Source organism: Dromiciops gliroides, chromosome 2, assembly GCF_019393635.1.
Source record: "Dromiciops gliroides isolate mDroGli1 chromosome 2, mDroGli1.pri, whole genome shotgun sequence".
In the NCBI taxonomy this organism is placed as follows: Eukaryota; Metazoa; Chordata; class Mammalia; order Microbiotheria; family Microbiotheriidae; genus Dromiciops; species Dromiciops gliroides.
This window is the reverse complement of record NC_057862.1, coordinates 478,986,961-479,009,673: the sequence shown is the minus strand read 5'-3', so window position 1 is coordinate 479,009,673 and position 22,713 is coordinate 478,986,961. Positions and strand designations below refer to the sequence as shown.

Here is a 22,713-nt window from a genome sequence, read left to right as displayed (position 1 = left end):
TAGACTAAAAAAAAAATACAATAGACTTTGAGTGCCCTCGAATTACTAAATTTAAAAGGAAGGCCTTCAGTATCACAGATATTTCTTTTACAGACGATTTATAGGAAAACATAAATAAGAATGGTTCTTCTGTTCATTTTTAAAAATAAAAGTAGGGGCAGCTAGGTGGTGCAGTGGATAGAGCACAGGCCCTGGATTCAGGAGGACCTGAGTTCAAATCCGGCCTCAAACATTTAACACTTACTAGCTGTGTGACCCTGGGCAAGTCACCAAAAATTTTTAAAATAATAAAAAAATAAAATAAAATAAAAGTAATGGGAATATTTGTGAACTTTCAGACAAGGTCACTGTATTATTAATTTATTTAACTGTTTTACTTTGCTACAAGAGACCTCACACAAAATGGGAGTAATCTGTAAATGTTTGTAATATAAAAACAAAACACATCGATAAAATTAGGTGGGAAAGGACATAAGATAAAAAGGAACAGAGTAACTTCAGCGAAGGGAATATTCAAACCAATGAAAATGTGAGTCTATCAAAGTACCAAATATTTGAAACAAAGTTAAGAACAAGGGAGAAAGAAAAAAAAGAGGAGGAAGAAAAAGAAGTAGAGAAAGAGTGATTGAGAACTAGAAGGAGATCAAAGGAAGAAAACAAGAGTAGGAATAAGAGCAAAGGACTACTACTCTGTCAGGTAGTGACAGTAAGTAGGTTAACTTGTTTTGTTAAGTATAGGTTAAGTATAAATTAATTTCAATTACATTACTAGTTAAATGGACTTTTGTGGACTAAGTGTATGTAGATTTTTTTTTTTTTTAGTGAGGCAATTGGGGTTAAGTGATTTGCCCAGGGTCACACAGCTAGTAAGTGTGTTTTAAGTGTCTGAGGCCAGATTTGAACTCAGGTACTCCTGACTCCAGGGCTGGTGCTCTATCCACTGCGCCACCTAGCTGCCCCTATATGTAGAAATTTAATGACCATACACGATGTTGTTCATAATGGAAAATGTGTTACAAATTGAAAATAATGAACTTACAAATGAACTTTTAGAGCACAACTGATTTGTAAATTGAGTGCTTCCCATACTGTAAACTGAAATAAATGATGGTGATTAGGAAAATCCTACATGCTGCTATTCATGGAAGGATAAATAATTAACCAATATAATTTATATTTCTAAAAATCTCAGTTTAGAGACTGATTCTTAGTGACATACTGGTGTACTTCATTATTAAAGCCTTCTGACCCCACCAGGGACCTGGATGTATTATATATGGTCTTACCAAACATCCCATTTTGTACTAGATAGAGACTTGCCAAAGCTATTAAAAAGTGTGCCTACAAATAGAAGGCATGATCATTTACCAAAAATGGGTCAGCCTGGCAACCAGAAGGTAAACATGGTATTAATAAAAGATACACTTAACCTGGCACTGAAGTCAATAAGAAATTATCTCCTCCCCAAAACTAACTTGTACTTGAGAGATCCGTGTCTCTAGAGCATAGTTTCTGTGTTTCCAAGATGTATTTGTAACCGGGGAGCACACCATGATCTCTGCTCTCTCAAATTATTGCTTGCCATTAAGGCCAGGGTTGATCAACTATGATTCACAAAAACAGGAAGAGCAGAGGCCCAGTTCCTGACTATCACCATGCTTTTCAGTCCCATGCCTCATCAAAAAGCACCAAGAAACTCAAGGAAGCAGTGTTGCTTCCTTTTTGGGGAGGAAAAGAGAAAAGAGGAAACATGATGATTATCTGAAATCAGACCTCTGCTCTCTCTTTCTCTCTCCCCAAAATATCATTACCATCTGGCCCTGGAGTAAGCAATACTTTTCCAGAAAGATAAATAAGAATGTGGCTTGGGCCCTAATTATACATATTTATAGTAGCACTTCTAAATAACATGTCAAGCATCTTCATTACTTTTATAATATCTTTATAAAGATGACTTTTTCTACAAGTCAAGCAAAAATCAAAAGGTATTTATTAAGTGCCAGCCACAGTGCCAACAGCTGAAGATACAGAAAGAAACCAAAAAAAAATTTTTTCAAAGAACACAATCTTACAGGGGAAACAACCTGCAAACAACTATGTACACATGACATATAGCCAGGATAAATTGGAGATCATCTCAAAGGAAAGGCATTGGCATTGAGGAGGAGTCTTAGACAAGGTGGGATTTTAGCCAGAACTTGAAGAAAACCATAGAAGCCAGGAGGCAGGGAGAAGGGGGAAGAGAATTCTACTCAAAAAGGACAGTGAGATAATGCCCAGAATCAGGAGATGGAGTATCTTGTGCAAGGAACATCAAGGAGGCCAATGTCATTGGATCACAGAGTATTTTGGAGGGAATAAGGTATAAGAAGCCTGGAAAGACTGGAGGGGGTGAGGTTACAATGGCCTTTGAATGTTAAACATAGGATTTTATATTTGATCCTGAAGGAGATAGATACAGAAACATGCATCAGATATTTAGAGGGCTGTGTGTGTGTGTTAAAAAAAAAGATTAGATGTAAGAGACAGTTAAAAACTGTACAAGTCAAAGTAATAAAGCATATTTTATGCAACAGATCACAGAGTCACAGAACAAGAATTGGAAGAGAACTCAGATGCCAGCAATTCCAACCCTTTCATTTTGCAGATGGGTAAACTGAGGCCTAGAGAAGTAAAATGACTTCCCCAAGGTTATACAGATGTAAGTATCAGAAGTAAGCATTAAACTCGCGTCTTCTAACTCCAGATCCAGTAGTGTTCTTCCCATTTGGAAGAAATCTTGGGAAATACTGCAAAAATAACAGTAACCAGGGGCAGCTAGGTGGCACAGTGGATAGAGCATCGGCCCTGGATTCAGGAGGACCTGAGTTCAAATCCGGCCTCAGACACTTGACACTTACTAGCTGTGTGACCCTGGGTAAGTCACTTACCCCAATTGCCCCATCAAAAAACAAAACAAACAAAAATAACAGTAACCTTGAAGTCGTTCCATAGAATATATTTAGGAAGTAAAGAAAGCTTACTGTGAATGCATCTGCTGAGAGATTCCTACTGAAGTCTTCGGCTTTAGAGTCAAAGTCATCTGAGCCACAGGGCTGACTCTCTGTGCAATCTCCACCTTCTGGGATGAAGGATGCTGGACAGCCTGCTCTGGGATGATCCACGAAGAAGGCCCAGGGGCCTGACTGCCAGAGGTAGAGGGGGAAGAAGTGTCTTGCCCAATGACATTCTCACAGGCCTTGCCTTTTGTCCCTGGTTTGCATACACACAGCTGAGGCCGAAGGCACATCCCTCCATTCTGGCACTGTGGGACGCAGTTGGCTATAAAAAGAAATCAAAAGGCATTCCTTTAAAGCAAAGCATAATCAATAAATCACTAACCTTCCTTAAGTCTCTGTAATAGGGGGATAACCCTGACAAGGCCAAAGTAAAATATATGCAGAAATAAAAGTACTAAAAACTCAGCATTATGCCAGTATCAACCCCTTCTTTGACAAAAGTTTTCAATTTAGTCCCCTGTCAGATATTTTTTTCCTCATGACAAGTTTATTCTATAATTATAAAAGCTTAGAATATAACCTTTGAAATCATCTAATCTAATCCTTTCATTTTAAATTATAGCCCAAAGATTGGCCCAGTTAGTCCTGGTTAGTCACTGGCAGGGCCAGAAGTTAAAATTCAGGCCTCCTGATTACCAGTCTGGTGATATTTCTACTATTTCTGAAATGGTGCTGGATTTGGAATCAGAAGACCTAGGTTCCAATCCTGAATACTGATTAATACCTGTGTGACTTTGGGCTTTACTTAACCTTATCTAGACCTCATTCCCCTCAAATATAAAATAAGAGGACTGGATGAGAGATGATCTCTAAGATTCCTTTCATTCTAAATCTCTGCTCTGGTGTCCTAGCATAGTCCATGACAAAATATTCCAGATACCAAAATTCACTTGACAATCAAATTGTTGAATGCTTCTGTTCTACAAAGTTATTTGTATCCTTTAACATTTTATTGCATGTTATGGCCAAGTGAAGCTCAGCACTCAGCCAGGACATAAGAAGAATAAGGCAAGCGTGGATTTCCATCATTTTTCTAGGTCCCCAGGTGGCATTAAGTAGTTTTAAATGATTGTGTGGAGCTAAAGGAGTGACTAAAATATATAAGGTTCTCAGAAGCTCAAGACATGCTCAGTTCAGTTTTGGATCAAAGGAGAAACTCTGGCTCCCTGTCCTAACCCCACTGCTGAGCTCCATAAATCCCATAACAAATGAATTCAGCCTCCTAACTCAGGGTTAGTCTACAAAATAAGCATAAGCTAGACTGGGTTGTAAAATAAGGTCAACTTTCCTCAGCTAGATCATTTTTTACTGGGGAGCCAGGTGGCTGAGACATAGAACAGTGACTAGTATTTGTTGTTGGTCATCCTTCAATCTGGAAGAGGACCAATGATAGTGATCATGAGGGTGATGACTTGCACGTGAACTGGATTAAAGTGAGGCAGAGATTCACAAAGTCAAAAAATCTTCTGTCTTCCTCTCTCCTCCAGAAGCTTAAAGTTTGAAAAGCCCTTTACATATATTAACTCATTTGATGCCTGCAACTGTGTGGTAGATGCTATTATTAGCCCTTTTTTACAAATGAGGAAACAGTGGGGTACATACAGAGCCCCAGATAATAAGCACTGGAGACAAAAACTGAATTCATCTTCCTGGCACCAAATCCCATACTCTATCCATTGCTCCATCAAGCTGCAATGGAGAAGCACTGCTTTAAACCAAAGATGCCCTTTAAATAATCATATAACAATAATAAGGCTGATGCTTTTTCTCACTTTCCAATAACATGATGTCCAATACCTATCATAACAAATGATAGGAGATTGCGTTCAAATGCTAAGACACAAAACACTAAAATGCCTTAGGCAATTTAGAAAACCAACATCAGGCTTTTAGAAAGTGACACAGCTAATCTTGCCCTCCTCATCCATGGGGAATTGGACTAAAGGCTCTCTAGCGTCCCTTCTAAATCTAAAAGGCCGTGATTTGAATAATGTAATTCCAGTGTGGTTAGTCGGCCAGCAAGCATTTACTAAGTCCCTACTATGTGTCAGGCATTGTGCTGGGGTTATAATTAAAGAGAAAGGCAAAAAGCAGTCAGTGCTCTCACGGAATCCACAATCTAATAGGGAAGATGATATACAAACAACAATGTAGAGGATGAGATGGTGAAGTGGTAGATCAGGATTCTTAGCCAAGGACCCTAGCATTACATCACAGAAGCCTGCTGAATTACCATTTCCTACTCTACATGTGGATAGTACTTATTTTAAGAATCAAAGACTGAGTCCCATGGCTACAGAAGTAAAAAGGAAAACCTGCAGCACACGAGAAGGGTCATTCTCTAGCTTTGAAAAAAGTTTTCATGTCTTGTGCCATAAAGACAGAATGAGATTTTCTTTATGCTTTCAATTAGAAACGCATTTTAGTTTAACATCTGAGAATGATTTCCTCTCCCTTTCCTTCCTAAGGTGTACTGCTAACATCTTACGATCTAGCAGGAGGCCTGCACCAAACAACTTGTAAAACTGATTGTCTGTTAGAAAGAAAGCATTGGAATCTTTTAAAATACCACTTATTATCCTGCTTGTTTGTAAATGGAATAGTTCCTGGAACAGGGGGGTCCCAACACACCAATTAGAAGAGTTTGATTAAAAGTATACATTTATAAGATAACAGAGTTAGATGACACAGTGAATAGAGTGCTGGGCCTAGAGTCAGGAACACATGAGTTCAAACTGATTCTCAGAACCTTACTAGCTGTGTGACACTGAGCGAGTCACTTAACCTCTGTTTGCCTCAGTTTCCTCCATTTATAAAATGGGAATGATAATAACACCTGCCTTCCACGGTTGTTGTGGGAACAAATGACATATATACAGTGACTTGGACATCTTAAAGCATTATATAAATGTTATTGTTGTTATTATTAATATGAACACAAGTTTAGTGCTGGAAGGGACCTCAGAGGCCATGTTGTACAAACCCCTCATTTTAAAGATAAGACAGTTCTTAGAGAGATAAAGTGACCTGCCCGAGGCCATACAAGTAATGTCATTGTCTGACTTAAATTAGTGTTCCTTCCACTGTATTTGCAAAAGAAAAAAATGTAGTTAAAAACATTTAAGTTGACATGATCTGATAAGATATTTATAGAAATGAGAACTCAAAGGATCCAGAGAACATCTAATCCAACCCCCTCCTTTTTTCTGATGAAAAAATTGAAGCCGAGAGGTGACATGACTTGCCCAAGGTTACCACACTAATACGGCCAGGATAGCACCCAGCTCAGTGAACAGCATATAACAGGTGCCCAACAATTGTTTACTTATTAATCTAAAAAAAGTAGAACCATGTGACTTTATCTCCACTCCTTTCATAGGGTTCAAGGGCCACTATAAAGGAAACATATGTACCAGTAAGCAGTAAAAATCTTCTGACATGTACACCTTATAAAAATGTATTTAATGAGATTGTTCACTTTATCTATGGAATTGGCTTATACAATAAGTAAAATTAAACAGTGCCCAATACTCCCAAGTAGAATTTTCTCCATGCTCTGCTATGTCATGCTTTAATCCCTGGTGAGAAATAGTTACTCTTAGACTTACTTATATTCCAGAATCACATTCAAAAGCCCAACCTGAGAATGTTTAAAACACTTTTTGGGGGGTGGGGCAATGAGGGTTAAGTGACTTGCCCAAGGACACACAGCTAGTAAGTGTCAAGTTCTGAAGCCAGATTTGAACTCAGGTCCTCCTGAATCCAAGGCCAGTGCTTTAACCACTGTGCCACAAGGCTGACCCCCCACCAAATCTAGCTGCCCCCAAAACACTTTTTAAAGAATTCTGAGTACATGGACTATCAAGCTGAAAGAAAATGGCCCAAAACATAAGTTGTCTGGTGATGTATTCAAGATATAGAATGAGCTATACATTTTTGGACACGGATAATAAGGACATAAATACATTTTGCTTGATTAAGCATTCATTATATGGGTATTGGTTTTTTTTTCTTTTCTTTTCAAGAGGAGTAGTGGGAGGGAGAGAAAACAGTGCTGGTTCATTGAAAAAAAAAAGTTTAAAAAAAATTCCAAAGCTTTCAGAGTTCATAGGATCAAAGAATTATAGGATTTACATCTGTAATGGACCTGAAAGATTATCTAATACAAACCCTTACATTTTATAGATGAGGAAACTGAGGCCCAGAGAAAGCAAGTAACTTGCTCAAAGTTACCATACCAGTGACCTTGTAAGGAACAGAACCAGGATTCAAATCTGGGGCCAGATCTGACTCCAAAATCAATTCTCTGTCTACTATGCCCAGGCTGCTATCACCTTCTGCAGTCCTTAGTCATAATAAGAAATAAAGATATGTGGAAATAAAATAAATATCCCCCTCAAAAAAGTAAGAAACAATTTGATTTTTTTGATTATTTTTTACTTAACATATGGTTTTTGGAGCCCTACATTAGTAGAGGGAGTTTCCTTTTCAGGGAGTTCCCTATGCCAACTTGAGAGATAGTCAGAGAGGCTGAGATCAACAGATAACTTAACTGTACATGCATATACACGCATAGATAGATCCTTAGTTTTCTTCTACATTTTAACATCCTACTCCATTCTGATTAAAAAAAAGATCTTGACATTCTTTACACTTCATATAATGATAGTTAATTTTGTACCAAAGTCCAGAGAAAAGAGTTTCAGTTCAGATATGGACTTTATTACTTTAATTTCTAAAAAAGAAATCCTTAGTTATATTTAAAACATGTCCTGGAGCATTACTGGACCAACAGTATCACCCTGCTACTTGGCCTCATAACCAAACAAGTTGCAGCATGCCTATTACATGTGTCCTGGGGAGAAATGTGAGTCTCACTGTGTTTTATGTGATCAGAGACAGCAGGTGAGAAACTGCTCTGCTGTATCTTCACAGCAATTCCCAGCTGCCCTTTGAAGTGCTATCTGATCACAAGAAACATAGCATGAAGTCACATATTTTAGAATATTTTAATGTCTGGGCTGTCTGTAGGCCAGAAACAAATAAATACTTCTACTGTACAAAGTCTCAAACTAAACTTCTTCCAAGATGCCTGAATGGCTGAACCACTGCTACTGAAGTCCCCTATTTCTCCAACAGAGTAGAAGAATGAAGTAAATGATGTGTTGTACAATAGTGAATTTTCTAGATAATGGAAATAAATTTTAACCATTTTACAGACATCTTTCTAAAATGTATGTATGTATATACACACTTCCCTCCAGAGGACAATGAACCTACTATTCCATTAAATTCATACATTATAATTTGTTTAGCCATTCCCCAATCATTGACCACATAGGTTGTATCTAGTTATTGCTATTATCAATAATTAGTACAAGTATTATAATTTTCATTGTACAGATAAGAAAGAGATACAGAAAAGAGGTCAGCCTATAAATACATGTAACTCCTTTCAATTATGGTCTAATGGAAATTCTCCAGGAAGACAAATTTAAAAATAATTAAGGTATCATTGCAGCAACAATGTAATATACGCAATGTTGTAAAATAAAGGAATGTATGAATAGCAAATACAAAGTAATAAACTTTATTCTTTTACTTTATCCTTATTCTTTTCAAAAAATACATCATTATCCCTACAAATAACAATAGCTCATAGTTATATGACACTTTAAAGTTTGAGGAGCACTTTATATACAATATCTCCTTTGAAAAAGGCACAAACTCCTCAAACTCTGTTCAAACAAAAGCTAGAAGAGGAGATGTTTAAAAGGGGGGCACGTTTTGATTGAAAGTTTGGCTAAATGACCTTCCAATGGCCCTCCCAACTCTGGATTCCAAGATTCTAATCTTGCCTTTTCTTGATGACTCAGATCATCATTATAAACATCCATGGATAGAAACACTGCTCGGTGTTGTCTCGTTTATACATCTCCTCTTTCAATGTTGAACTGTCAAATGCCCTTTTGCCTACCTCTAAGAGTCTTCCTCCTGATCCCAGTCCCAACCATGTTCCTCAGTCCTGATCCAGTTTGCTGCTTCTAATCTCCCTACAGCACAGGGAAACAGAACGCCAGGCTTATTAACAACATCCCCTCCATGTGAGGGTCTCAAGAGTCCTGTGATGGCCATCTCAGATACTTAGTGGTCTCTTCCCTCTCCTCTCCTCACCTTACCTTTACAGCCAGACAGCTAAAGTTATAAGAAGTCTGACCTTTCTTTGCATGAGAGGTGTTCCTGTATGGCTTCATTTAAATTCACTATTGTTTGGGATGAAGCATACTCCTATCTATATTACTAATAAAAATATTATACTCTTAGAGCCCTATTTGCATTATCATTCAATTACTTCATATGCAATTTAGTGAAAAATAATAAATAACTTTTCTGTTTCTCCTGTTGCCTTTTTAGGAAGTTTTTAAGAAGTCCAATTTAAAAAGAAAAGAAAAAACAATTCACGTAATCCATATCCTCATGACAAACAATATGCACCGACAATTACACAATTTTATTATGGTCATAGGTACTAATGAACATGCAAAAGGTAATCATTCTCAAAAATAAATCATACATTAACCTTTGTATTGAATTTTTTAGAGAATCCTAGAGTTATCTAATCCCTTCACTTTTTATTGATTATGAAGCAAAGGAAAGTTAAGTGACTTTCCAAAGGTCAAACAGATAATTAGTTACATAAGACTAGAATGCTGGGAGATAGAATTACGAATAACTATAAGTTTTATTATCTGTATACCACATTAAGAATCTGTAATTGGGACTTCCGGGTCATAGGAGAACAAGATGGCAGAATAGACATTTTCTCTGATCCCCACAACCTCTCAAACTTCCCTAAAATAGAAATTATGCACCAAAGACAAAGCAACTACAACTAAAACACCAAGAATCCAAAACAAGGTTAAAAACAAAACATAGGAACTGACACTCATTGACCCTGAGTTCACTCAGCACTCCTCCCTCACCTCTCATGCTACCAGCAGTGAGGCGACACCAGCAGATGCAGGGACACATCATAGGCTTACATAAAAATCCACCCCTAAGTCCCAGTTCCCTATCTGTCTTTCCAGTGTCATAGAAACCCTGGCTCCAGACTGCGTAAGTTTCCTAAGGCCCCAAAAGACAGCTTGGCAAAAGTCCTTTAAGAGCAAAAGCCAGTTAGGGGCTGCAACCCAGAAGGACCACAGATGCAAAGCTCTGAACTGCTAGTGCCAACAGGCTCTGAACTGCCAATACCAGGCCAAAAAACTAATGAACAGAAGGATTAGAACAGGTCACCAGGAAGGGAGTCTGTGTTGTCAAGGAGCTGTCTCTACTAAGCCTGAGTAAAAGAGTACAGCATCCAGATGGAGCCAGTTCTGACCACCCAAAAGTCTGTTGGGGTAAAAACCTAGGCTTGTGAACTATGAATTGACCGGTATGGTAGGAAGGAAGTTGAGATACTTTGAGATCTAGGCCCCAAGGAAAACATAATCAGAAGGGAGGGAATAAGAAGTGAGCAATAAGGAAAGAAAGGGAAAGTGGAAATGCCAAAAATACCAGGAAGAAGAAATCTCAAAGGCCTTGAACATAAACATAAATCAACAGGAAAAAACACTAACAACAGAAGGAAATATGGCCTCCAGATCTAGTAAACAAGTTCATTATCTATTAATAAATACCACAAGACAGTAGAATATGATCCACATTTGACAAGATAGAGGACTCAGTGGAAGTTGAAGAGAACATGGAACCACAATATGCTCTTCCTGAGTAGTTTAAAAGAGAAACAAGAATTATGACAGCAGAATTTATGTCCTGCACAGCAAAAATAATGGGCAGAATATAAACATTTGAATATGAAATGGAAACTCTGACCAAAGAAATAAAGGAGAGAACAAAAGATTGGGAATACAAAAACAGAGAAATGAAAGACAATCTAAAAGAAGGAAACAAAACCCAAGAAAATTAAAAGAAAATATGTTCACTAAGCAAGCAAAATATATTGAACTCAAAAATAATATAAATAGAAACAACCTAAGGATAAGTCTCCCAGAAGAAAAAGACAAGACAAAATACATTAACATCATAATGATGGAAATAATAGAAAAGAATTGCACAGCACTTCTGAACTTAGAAAATGAAATTCCCATCAAAAGAATTCATAAATTGCCTACAGAAAAAAAAACACCAAGGTTGTAAAGTCCAAGACACAGAGTGGTTAAATTTAACAATTCAGTTCAGAAGAGAGCAAACTCAATCAAACAGCAAATGAACAAGCAAATGAAAATCCCAGAAAAAAAAACAGAAGAAATCAAAAGAATAATCGGAACAGATGATGCACAGTTATATGGTAAGAACATAAAAAATACAAAAGAAGTAGAGGAATATTTTAAAAAATATAAAAAACCCAAACTATCAAAAGACCAGATAGAGAGCTTAAGCAACCTAATCTCAGAAAAAGAAATAAACCTAGCTATAGAGGAGCTACCAAAGGAGAAGAGAAAAAACAAACCTCTGAACCTGAAGGATTTATAAGAGAATTTTATCAAGATTTTGAAGAATAGTTAGTACCCATACTTAAAAAATTATTCTCAAAAATTGAGAAAGAACACTATCAAAATCCTTTTATGAGAAAAATATAGTCCTAATTCCTAAACCAGAGAAAGGTAGATCATAGAAAGAAAAGTATAGGACAATATCATTAATGAATATTGACTCAAAAATTTTAAACAAAATCCTATCAAACAGATTACAGAGATTTATCCAAGAAATAAGGGTTGCAAGGATGGTTTCAACATTAGGAAACCAATCAACATAATTAATTATATTAAAATTGAAGACATCCTAGACCACATGATCATCGCAATAGATGCAGAAAAAGGCTTTGACAAAGTACAACACTCTTTTATGTTAAAAACCCTAGAAAGTATAGGCATGGAAGGATGTTTTTAATATCACAAAAAGCATTTATCTGAAACTACAAGGAAGTATCATATGCAAAGAGGATACACTAGAATCTTTTTCAGTTATCAAAGGGGTGTAGCAACGTTGTCTATTCTCCCCACTATTATTTGATATAGTACTGGAAATATTAGCAATAAGACAAGAAAAAGGAATAAAAATAAGCAAAGATGAGATTTAAATTATCCCTGTTTGTTGATGACTTAATGGCTTACTTGGAAAACCCCAAGGAATCAACAAAGATACTGAGACAATTAGTAGCTTCAGCGAAGTTTTGGGCTATAAAATAAATCCTTAAAAATCAACACTTCTATATTAAAAATAGCAAAACACAAGAAGCAATAACAGAGAAATCTTATTCCAAATATTCCAAAATAAAAAATCTGGAAAATAACATCCTAAAACATAAAAAGGACATGTACAGATTAAATTACAAAGTACTCATTAAAAAATTAAAGAACAGGGGCAGCTAGGTGGTGCAGTGGATAGAGCACCAGCCCTGGAGTCAGGAGTACCTGAGTTCAAATCTGGCCTCAGACACTTAACACACACTTACTAGCTGTGTGACCCTGGGCAAGTCACTTAACCCCAATTGCCTCACTTAAAAAAAAAATTAAAGAACAACCTGAATAGAAGAATATTCAGTGTTCATGGCTAAACATGCCACATAATAAAAATAACAATATTACCAAAATTAATTTATACTTTTAAAGCCAAACCAATCAAATTACCAAGGAGATACTTACAGAGCTTCATAACAACCAAATTCATTTGGAAAAACAAAAGATCTGAAATATCAAGGGAAATGATGAAAAGAAGTAAGGATGAAGGGGAAATAGCATTTTATATCAGAATTTAAACCATATTATAAAGCAGCAGTCATAAAAACCATGTAATATTGGTTTTAAAAAAAGACAGAGAGATTAATGGAACAGACTAGACAAGAGATTCAAGAACAATAGAATTTAATAACTCAGTCTTTGATAAAGTAGAAAACATAAGTTACCTAGGGAAAAACTCCTTATTTGATAAAAATTGATGGGAAAACTGTAAAGCAGTCTGGTAGAAATTAGGCTTAGACCAACACCTCACACCACACTCCATAATACATTTGAAATCGATACATGAATTTAATATTAAAGATTGTAGCATAAAAAAATTAGGAGAGAAATAGATAATGGACCTCTCACAGTTATGGGTAAGGGAGGTATTCTTAGCCAAACAAGAAATAGAGGCAATTCAAAATGATAAAATAATTTTGATTACTTGAAACCAAAGAGATTCTGCACATTAATATATCTATGATAAGAAGAGAAATGGTCAAATAAAAAAAAAACACCTTTTGTTTCAAATTTCTCTAAAAATGGTTTGGTATCTAAGATATATACACAATATATAAATATGTATATGTACATGTACATATATAAAAATATAGTTATGACTAATAGCAATCCCCAATAGAAAGAGTTCTCAAAAGAACTACAAAGTATTCACAACCACATAAAAAACCACTCTAACATACTAATAAGAGAAATGCAAATCAAAAAGGTCTCATCTTATACCTTGCAAAATTGACAAAAATGACCAAAAAAATGGCAAAAAGTTAATGTTGGAGGATAGGCATATTAATACATAGTGGAGCTTTAAATGGCACAATCATTTTTTAAAGCAATTTGGAATTATGAAAACAAAGTGATCAAATGTATATATCCTTTGAACCATTCCCCACTGATAAGGAAAAGAAGTCCCCATGTACTCCAAAATATTTATAGCAACACCTTGTGTGATAGCTAAGAATTGGAGACAAAGTATATGCCCATGGACTAGGGAATGGCTAAACAAAATGTAGTGCATGAATGTAATGAGATACTACCCTGCTTTAAGAAATGAAGCATGTGATGAATACAGAGAGGCATGGAAAGATCTATATGAACCTATGCAGAGTAAAGTAAGCAAAGCCAAGAAAATAATATACATGATAACTAATTCAATGTAAATAGAAAGAATGATACACTAAGAAGTCAAAAGTAAATATAACAAAATTATAAAGATCAAGTGGGATTCAAATGAAGGGAGATGAGGAGACACCGCCCAGACTACCCTTTGGTGGAGGTGGAAGGTCCACATGTTACACAGGGTACATGTTTGGCTTTTTTTTTTTTAACTTTCTCAATGTATCAGTCAGTTATGCTGACTGTTTTTTCCCTCTAAAAAAAAAAACCCCACAACAACCCTATTTGTCATATGGGACAGCTTTTAAGGAGGGGGAAGGGGAAGGATATATTCTATGGAGATGTAAGAAATAGAAATCATTAATTAAATTTTTAAAAAGAAAGAAAGAAAGAATCTGTCATTGTCCAAAATGTTACTAAACCATAAGCTTTAACACAATTATAACACTACTAGGCCTGTATTCCAAAAGAAATCAAAGAAAGCAGGTAAAAAAGACCCATATGTACAAACACATTTATAGCAGCTATTTTTGTAGTAGCAAAGAACTGGAAACCAAGAGGGTTACTATCAATTGGGAAGTGACTGAACAAATTATGGTATATGAATGTAATGAAAACTTGGAAATATCTGTATGAATTGATGCAGAGTACAGGGAGTAGAAGCAAGTGAATAAGAACCACAGCACTGTAGCAAGATAATGCCAATATAAAAAAATGACAATGCTACCTAAATAAAGCTCCATATTTTGCACTGCACTAATCAAATATATAACACAATTTATTTGGTAGAATAAAAATCTAGAATATCAAGGGAAACTATGGGGAAAAGTTGGGATGAAAGGGGGAGAGGACTTCTAGATGTCTAATTGTATAAATCTTTCTACCATACCCCACTGTACTACAAAAATGATCTGACATTTCAGTCCTCATTTTTCTATCCCTCTCTCTCTCCCTGCCTAAGGATACTATAACAGCTGTTACCAGGCAAAGAGATCTGGAAATATGCCAATAAATTCCAATGATGAGAAAAAAGGAAAGAAGGGAGGAAGGTGAAAAAAAATGACTTTCCACATAAAGTTGGAAGTGTTAAGACAGTTTAAGGCTAGTAAAAAAAAAATGTGACTAAATTGCTGAAGCTTTAGGGACTGAAACTTCTACAATGAGAACAATATGTGAGGCACAGAAGCATCCCAGTAGGCTTTTTGGTACTGTCCTATATTTGGAGTTTCAGTATTTTTTATTTCACAATTTACTTCACCACAGCATGGCATTATTAATATTCAGAGCACTAAATGAAACAAATTTAATCCTGTTGGTAAAGCTGGTTTCATTCAATTACAGAGCTAAAAATGTTCTATTAAGAGAAAAAGAAGCCCTATTGAAAAATGAATTAATAAAAAAGTTTCCAAAAATGAAATGACTGCCTACTACTTCAGTACCAAGAACCAAAACTGATATCATTGAGTTTCTAATTGGCCAAATAAATGTCAAAGCTCATATGAGAGAAACTGGAAAAAAAAGCAATGTGGTTTTGATCCAATATACCAAATTCATTCTACATTCTCAACTTCTGCTGCCAGAGACTTCAAAGGGATGGACTAGAAAGAGGGAGCATTGCTTTCCTCAGTCCCTGGGGGTAGAATTTGACCTTTTCCAGTCAAACTTCAGCATTAGTCTTAAAACAGCCTTGCTTATCATTTCAAAAAAGTTTTATCAGCCCAGAAAAATCTTCTCCTTTCATAATGACCCATACCAGAATAATGCAGTAACAGGGGAAGTGAGCATTGGTGGCAGGTATCATCAGTGATTTGAATTATAATGTTTCTGACTCATCTCAAGCTCCCTACTTGGAGTTCCAGATTAACTTTCTGTTTTGTTGTTGTTGTTGTTTTTGCAGGGCAATGGGGGTTAAGTGACTTGCCCAGGGTCACACAGCTAGTAAGTATCAAGTGTCTGAGGCCAGATTGGAACTCAGGTACTCTGAATCCAGGGCCGGTGCTTTATCCACTGTGCCACCTAGTTGCCCCAGATTAACTTTCTTAATTGAATGAATATTATTATTATTCCAGTGACAGAAATATCTTCTTCAAATAAAATGACTTATTTTTTACAACATTTTAAAAAATGAATTCATAACCAATGCAACTTAATTCAATATTTATTAAATGCCTACTATATGCCAGCTAGGTAGCACAATGGATAGAGTGTCAGGTCTGGAGTCAGGAAGACTTATCTTCCTGGGTTCAAATCTAGCTTCAGACACTTACTAGCTATGTAACCCTGGGCAAGTCACTTAACCTTGTTTGCCTCAGTTTCCTCATCTGTAAAATGAGCTGGAGAAGGAAATGGCAAACCACACTATTATCTTTACCAAGAAAACCCCAAACGGGGTTACAAAAAGTCAAACATGACTGAAAACAACTGAAGGATTATATGCTAGACACTGTGCAAAGAACTGTGGATATAAAGGGGGGAAAAAGAACAAATAGTTCCTTCCCTCAAGAAGCTTACATTCTACTGGGGAGTATGCAATATTTACTTTAGAAGTAAATACAAAGTACATACAAAGCAATACAAAGCAATTTCAAGAAGAAAAAAAGGCTAATAACTAAGATACTATCTAATGTTACATGGTAACATGTTCTGTGTTTACCCAAGATGTAGACAATACATAACTTGTATTTTCAAGTTAAACCACATCTTTTTTTTTAAAGTTCCCCTAAAATGAAAATACTTACAATAGTCACCAGAATATAAATATCTAAATATCACTGTACAATGAATATCAGTCACTCTGTGCTGTGCAAAGCCTGCCCTAAGTCCAATAATCAAAGACTACACAGAAGATTCAAAATGATGTTACAAAATAAGCAAAAGTCCTCTAAGCCTCAAGTTCAATCCTGTGGGAGACAGAGAATACTAGAAACAAAAAGCATGGTAGATAATCATACTTGTAAGCAAGCAAACAATCAACATGAAGGCCTAGCTAACAGTCATTACTACTGAACAAAAGATTCATTTCCAGAAACAGAGTTGAATTCCAATGCTGAGAGTTAAAAACACAGCAGTTAAGAAATATCAGATATGTTTTCAAAATATAATTGTAAAAAACTAAAGGAGAAACTGTTATCATTCTCATTGAAGACAGTCTACTTCAGAGGAAAACCTTAGGTAAATTTTGTTAAGTTTAACATACATTTTTGAAAATAATGCTGTAAGTCTTCAGAACTGTAATCAATTGCAGTGAGTAATCATGAGTTCCCACCTCTTGGCAAAGAGTCAATGAGCTAAAATTGCAGGATGAGACTTATCTTTTTATATGTGGACAATGTTCCAATTTGTTTGGGTTGACTATACTTAGTTATTATAAGGAAGGGGTTGTATTTGCAGGAAAGCCAGACACAGAGATACGTGAGTAGTAATAGTGATTACAAAAAAGAGAATCAATGAAGCCTTCTAAAAATACACAAAGACAGAAGTTCATATGAGGATGCAGATTATCAGGGGAGATATGTTACTACCATGTTACACTTAATAGACATTTTTTTAAAAACAATGTAGCATAAGTTCAGAGGGTTTTTGTTGTTGTTGTTTTGCAGGGCAATGAGGGTTAAGTGACTTGCCCCGGGTCACATAGCTAGTATCAAGTGTCTGAGGCTGAATTTGAACTCAGGTCTTCCTGAATCCAGGGCTGGTGCTTTATTCACTGTGCCACCTAGCTGCCCTAGCGCCACCTAGCTGCCCAAGTTCGAAGTTTTATATGCAATTCTCTATTCCATTTCTTTGTATTCTAAAATGCTAGTTTGCTAACGTTTAAGTTCATTAAATAAAGAAAAATAGTTTAAAATTTTAAGTAAAATATCACCTTTCCCTATAATCTGTCCCTACAACTTCCTACACCATATAAAATATTGAACCATACCCTTTTATTGATTCAATTCTCTTATTTTCTGCTCAGCCTTTTCAAAATAATGAAAGGCTAGAGTAGATATAATTTTAGGAAGACCTATTTCTGAATATCACAAAATCTTGCCAATGTAGCATTATGAAAACTTTTCATTATGAAAGTAAAGTGGCAGAATATGTGGGAAAAAGAAAGATAATAGGAGTCATGAAACCTGGGTTCCAAATGTTGCTCTTCTAACTGGCTAGATAATCTTGGGCAAATTTCCTCACTTAAGTTCTATATTCATTATGAAAAGAGATTGAAAATGAATAACCAGACAGGAGGAGAACTTGGAGAAAGCAGAGTCATGGAAGCCACTATTTAGTAACTATGTCAATAATCTCAACTTGCTTTCCAGAACGGTTATGCCCATTCACAGGTTCACCAAAAATGACTGCATCAATATGCCTGGTTTCCCTTAGCCCTTCTAAGATCTTTCATTATCCCTTTTATCATTTATGCCTCCCTCATGGGTATGAGGTAGAATTTCAAAATTGCTTTAATTTATGTTTTCCTCCTTAGGAGTGATTTGGAAATAGGGGTTATCTATAAATGTTTGCAATGTAAAAATAAAACATACCAATCAAACTTTTAAAAAAAAAAACTTGTTTGAAAAAATAAATAATAAATAAAAAATACATACAACTTTTCCTTCAAAATAATATTTTAACAATGAATAAGAAAAGTAACTGCTTTTCAAAAGAATATCCTGAAAATGAATCTTTGGCTGGAAAGACTTAAGTGGACTGATACTGAATGAAGTGAGCAAAACCAGAAGAACATTGTACACAGTAACAGCAACACTGTGTGATGATCAACTGTGATAGACTTGGCTCTTCTCAGCAGTGCAATGATGCAAGACAATTCCAAAGAACTCATGATAGAAAATGTTCTCCAGGGGGGCAGTTAGGTGGTGCACCGGCCCTGGACTCAGGAGGACCTGAGTTCAAATCCAGCCTCAGGCACTTGACACTTACTAGCTGTGTGACCCTGGGCAAGTCACTTAACCCTCATTGCCTCTCCAAAAAAGAAAGAAAGGAAAAAAAAGAAAAAAGAAAACATTCTTCACATCCAGAAAAAATAACTGTGGATTTTGAATGCAGATTGAACTATACTGTTTCTACTTTTGGGCTATTTTTTTTTCTTTTTTGAGGTTTCTCCTTCATATTCTGATTCTTCTTCCACAATTTGACTAATGTAGAAATATGTTTAATGTGATTGTACATATATAACCAAAACAGATTGCTTTCTGTCGGGGGGGGGGGGGTGAGCAGGGGAGGGATGGGCAGCAGGGAGAAAAATTTGGAACTAAAAATCTTATGAAAACAAAAAAAAAAATAAATGAGTTAGTTGATTGATTAATCAATCAATTAAATTAATTAATTAACTGATGTTGGAAACTTTTCCATCATTATGTGACTTTATGTGTGTGTGCTGAAAATGTGCATGTGTCACCCATAAAAATTGTCATATCTGCACACTTAAAAACCTTAGGTAGGAATACAATTTTCTAACTTGCTTTTTAAAATTTATCAAATGAAGGATTTCAGTAGGTTTTGAACCTATCTCTTCCTTGAAATGTGACACCTCCTATTAGTTTGTAAAAATAACTAATGCCAAGAAAGGAGATTTGCCTGAGTTTAAACAAAAACATTTGCAAAATTGGTAGATGCCACTGAAAAATGAGGGTCAGGATTTAGCAAGCATAGATAATGATTGGCTTCTTCCATTTGTATCCACGCACTTTTGTAAGCTCTCTTTTTCAGCTGAGAGCCATTAAAATCAAGTGCCACAAATAATTCATCTCAGAAGCAAACCATCAAAATGCTACATCACAAAGATTTAAAACAATTTTTTGGTGGGACAATGAGGGTTAAGTGACTTGCCCAAGGTCACACAGCTAGTAAGTGTCAAATGTCTGAAACCATATTTGAACTCAGGTCCTCCTGAATCCAGGGCCAGTGTTTTATCCACTGTGCCACCTAGCTGCCCCCAAAACAATTTTTAAAAATAAATAAAGTATATCTAATCACACTGCTCTTACTGTTATCTTTTAAAATACTGTTAATAAAATTAGGTTATTTTTTTTTTTAAAGTTAAAGATGGTGGACAGGCGAAGGGGTGATCAGTAACATCAAAAGCTGTTGAGAGTTCAAGGATGATGACTGAGAAAAATCAAGTGGATTTAATAGTTAAGAAACAGTTAAGAACAGTTAAGAAACTGTTGAAGCAGTTAGGTGACACAGTAGATGGAGCACTAGGCCAAGAGTCAGGAAGACCTGGGTTCAAATACACTTCAGACACTAGCTATGTGACATGAGGTAAGTCATTTAACCTGTCTGCGTCAATTTCCTTAAGTGTAAAATGGGAATAATGATAATAATAATAATAATAATAATAATAGCTGCTTCTCAGGGTTGGTGTAAGGATTAAATGAAATGATATTTGCAAAATACTTAGTCCAGTGCCTGGCACATACTAGGGACTATATGAATGCCAGCTACTGTTATTATTATCATGATCAACGAAATCATTATTATTAACCTTAGAAACAGTAGTTTCGGCAGGGGAGTTGGGTTCAATGTTAATAACTCTGTAGTTTCACATAATATCCAGAAATTTAGCAAAGATGCAATACTTTTCTATTACTTTCTAGGAATAAGTGATTAATATAAAGATGGAACTAGTTAATAATAGAGGAGTTGAAGAAAGACATTAACATTAGTGTACTTTTGGTGGAGCTATGAATCAGTATATTCATTCAGAAAAGCAATTAGGATTTGTGCAATTGGAGTGACTAAAAAACCATACCCTTTGACACAGATTCCACTTCAGGTATATAAGCATATACCCCAAAGAGGTCATGGATGAAAAGGTCCCCATAGACACTAAAATTTTTAGAACAGCAAACCTTATATGTAATGGGGATAAGTTAGAGCCATTCACAATAAGATCAGGCATGAAACAGGGATGTCCATTATCACCTCTATTATTTAATATTGTACTAGAAATATTAGCTTTAGCAATAAGAGAAGAAAAAGGAATTAAAGGAATCAGAATAGGCAAGGAGGAAACAAAACTATCACTCTTTGCAGATGATATGATGGTATACTTAGAAAATCCTAGAGAATCAACACAAAAATTGCTTGAAACAATTAACAACTTTAGCAAAGTAGCAGGATATAAAATAAATCCACATAAATCATCAGCATTTCTATACATGACCAACAAAGTCCAGCAGCAAGAGATAGAAAGAGAAATTCCATTTAAAGTAATGGTAGATAATATAAAAACTAAGGAGTCTACTTGCCAAGACAAACCCAGGAACTCTATGAACACAACTACCAAACACTCTTCACACAAATCAAATCAGATCTAAAAAATTGGAAAGATATCAATTGCTCATGGATAGGCAGAGCTAATATAGTAAAAATGACAATACTACCTAAATTAATTTACCTATTCAGTGCCATACCAATCAGACTACCTAAAAATTATTTTATATAGCTAGAAAAAAATAATAACAAAATTTATCTAGAAAAACAAAAAGTCAAGAATATCCAGGGAAATAATGAAAAAAAAATTCACAGGAAGGTGGGTTAGCGGTACCAAATCTGGAGCTTTACTATAAAGTGGCAGTCATCAAAACTATCTGGTACTGGCTAAGAAATAGAGTGGAGGATCAATGGAATAGGCTAGGCACAGGAAGCACAGTGGTAAATGACACTAGTAATGTAGTGTTTGATAAACCCAAAGACTCCAGCTTCTGGGATACGAACTCAGTATTTGACAAAAACTGCTGGGAAAACTAGAAGATAGTACGGCAGAAACTAGGCATAGACCAACATCTTACACCTTATAAAAAAATAAGGTCAAAATGGGAACATGATTTATACATAAAAGGTGATACCAAAGGTAAACTAGGAAAGGAAGGAATACTTTATCTCTCAGATTTATGGAAAGGAGAACAATTTATTATCAAATAAGAGATAGAGAAAATTATGAAATGCAAAATGGATGATTTTGATTACATTAAATCAAAAAGGTTTTGTACAAACAGAAGCAATGCATCCAAAAATAGAAGGGAGGCAGGAAGCTGGAAAACAATTTTTAGAGCCAGTATTCCTGATAAAGGCCTCATTTCTAAAATATATTGGGAACTAAATCAAATTTATTAGAATGCAAGTCATTCCCCAACTGAGAAATGGTCAAAGAATATGAACAGTTTCCTGATGAAGAAATCAAAGCTATCTATTGCCATATGAAAAAAATGCTCTAAATCACTATTGATTAGAGAAATGCAAAATTAAAACAACTCTGAGGTACCACCTCACACCTATCAGATTGGCTAATATGACAAAAAAGGAAAATAATAAATGTTAGAGAAGCTGTGGAAAAACTGGAACACTAATGCGTTGTTGGTGGAGTTGTGAGCTGATCCAACCATTCTGGAGAGCAATTTGGAATTATGCCCAAAGGGCTATAAAGCTATACATACCCTTTGACCCAGCAATACCACTAATAGGTCTTTTTCCCAAAGAGATCATAAAAAAGGGAAAAGGACCCACATGTACAAAAATATTTATAGCTGCTCTTTTTGTGGTAGCAAGGAATTGGAAATTGAGGAGATGCCCATCAATTGGGGAATGGCTGAACAAGTTGTGGTATATGAATGTAAGGGAATACTATTGTGCTGTAAGAAACGATGAACAGGCAGATTTCAGAGAAACCTGGAAGGACTTACATGAACTGATGCTCAGTGAGATGAGCAGAAACAGGAGAACATTGTACACAA

General features: G+C 35.6%; 1 protein-coding gene across 1 annotated transcript in view; it reads right to left on the bottom strand.

Moving 5' to 3' along the window:
* The window catches only part of LTBP1 (latent transforming growth factor beta binding protein 1), a 481,244-nt gene that overhangs the window by 417,821 nt on the left and 40,710 nt on the right, over positions 1 to 22,713 (bottom strand). Inside the window, 1 exon segment of the mRNA XM_043987916.1 lies at positions 3,024 to 3,321. Coding sequence (XP_043843851.1) covers positions 3,024 to 3,321 — 298 coding nt within the window.